Source organism: Terrapene carolina, unplaced genomic scaffold (genome assembly GCF_002925995.2).
Source record: "Terrapene carolina triunguis isolate 2854851 unplaced genomic scaffold, T_m_triunguis-2.0 Scaffold212, whole genome shotgun sequence".
Taxonomy (NCBI): Eukaryota; Metazoa; Chordata; order Testudines; family Emydidae; genus Terrapene; species Terrapene triunguis.
The window spans coordinates 6,598,854-6,599,164 of NW_020664563.1; the positions used below are offsets into that span (position 1 = coordinate 6,598,854).

At 78.1% G+C, this 311-nt stretch overlaps 1 protein-coding gene across 1 annotated transcript in view; it reads right to left on the bottom strand.

The window, feature by feature from the left end:
- Positions 1-207, bottom strand: part of LOC113407563 (uncharacterized protein C1orf112 homolog) — a 15,352-nt gene extending 15,145 nt beyond the window's left edge. Inside the window, exon 1 of the mRNA XM_026656212.1 lies at positions 109-207. Within this exon, the coding sequence (XP_026511997.1) occupies positions 109-207 (99 nt within the window). The remainder of the gene's footprint in view (positions 1-108) is intronic.
- Between the last annotated feature and the right edge of the window lie 104 nt (positions 208-311).

A 311-nucleotide genomic window follows, 5' to 3' on the forward strand; every position in this document is an offset into this window, starting at 1 on the left:
TCGCCCAGCCCCACCCCAGTGACACCCCACAGCACTCACAGCCCCAGTCCTGCCCCACTGACACCCCGCAGCCCCTCGCCGCCCTGGCCGGGGCCCGCGGAAGGATATGAGCAGGCGGGGCAGGACGCAGGGCAGCTCCCGGCGGCAGAGCGCCCCGTCCCAGCCGCCCAGCTCCCGCAGCAGCAGCTCGGGGTCCGCCGGGGACATGGCTCGGCCCGGTTCAGTCCCGCCGCCGGCAGCCACGGCGCGCCTCGCGGTCTCCCAGCAGCCCCCGCGGCAGGCGCCGCGCCGTGTGGGGAGGGGCAGAGCGC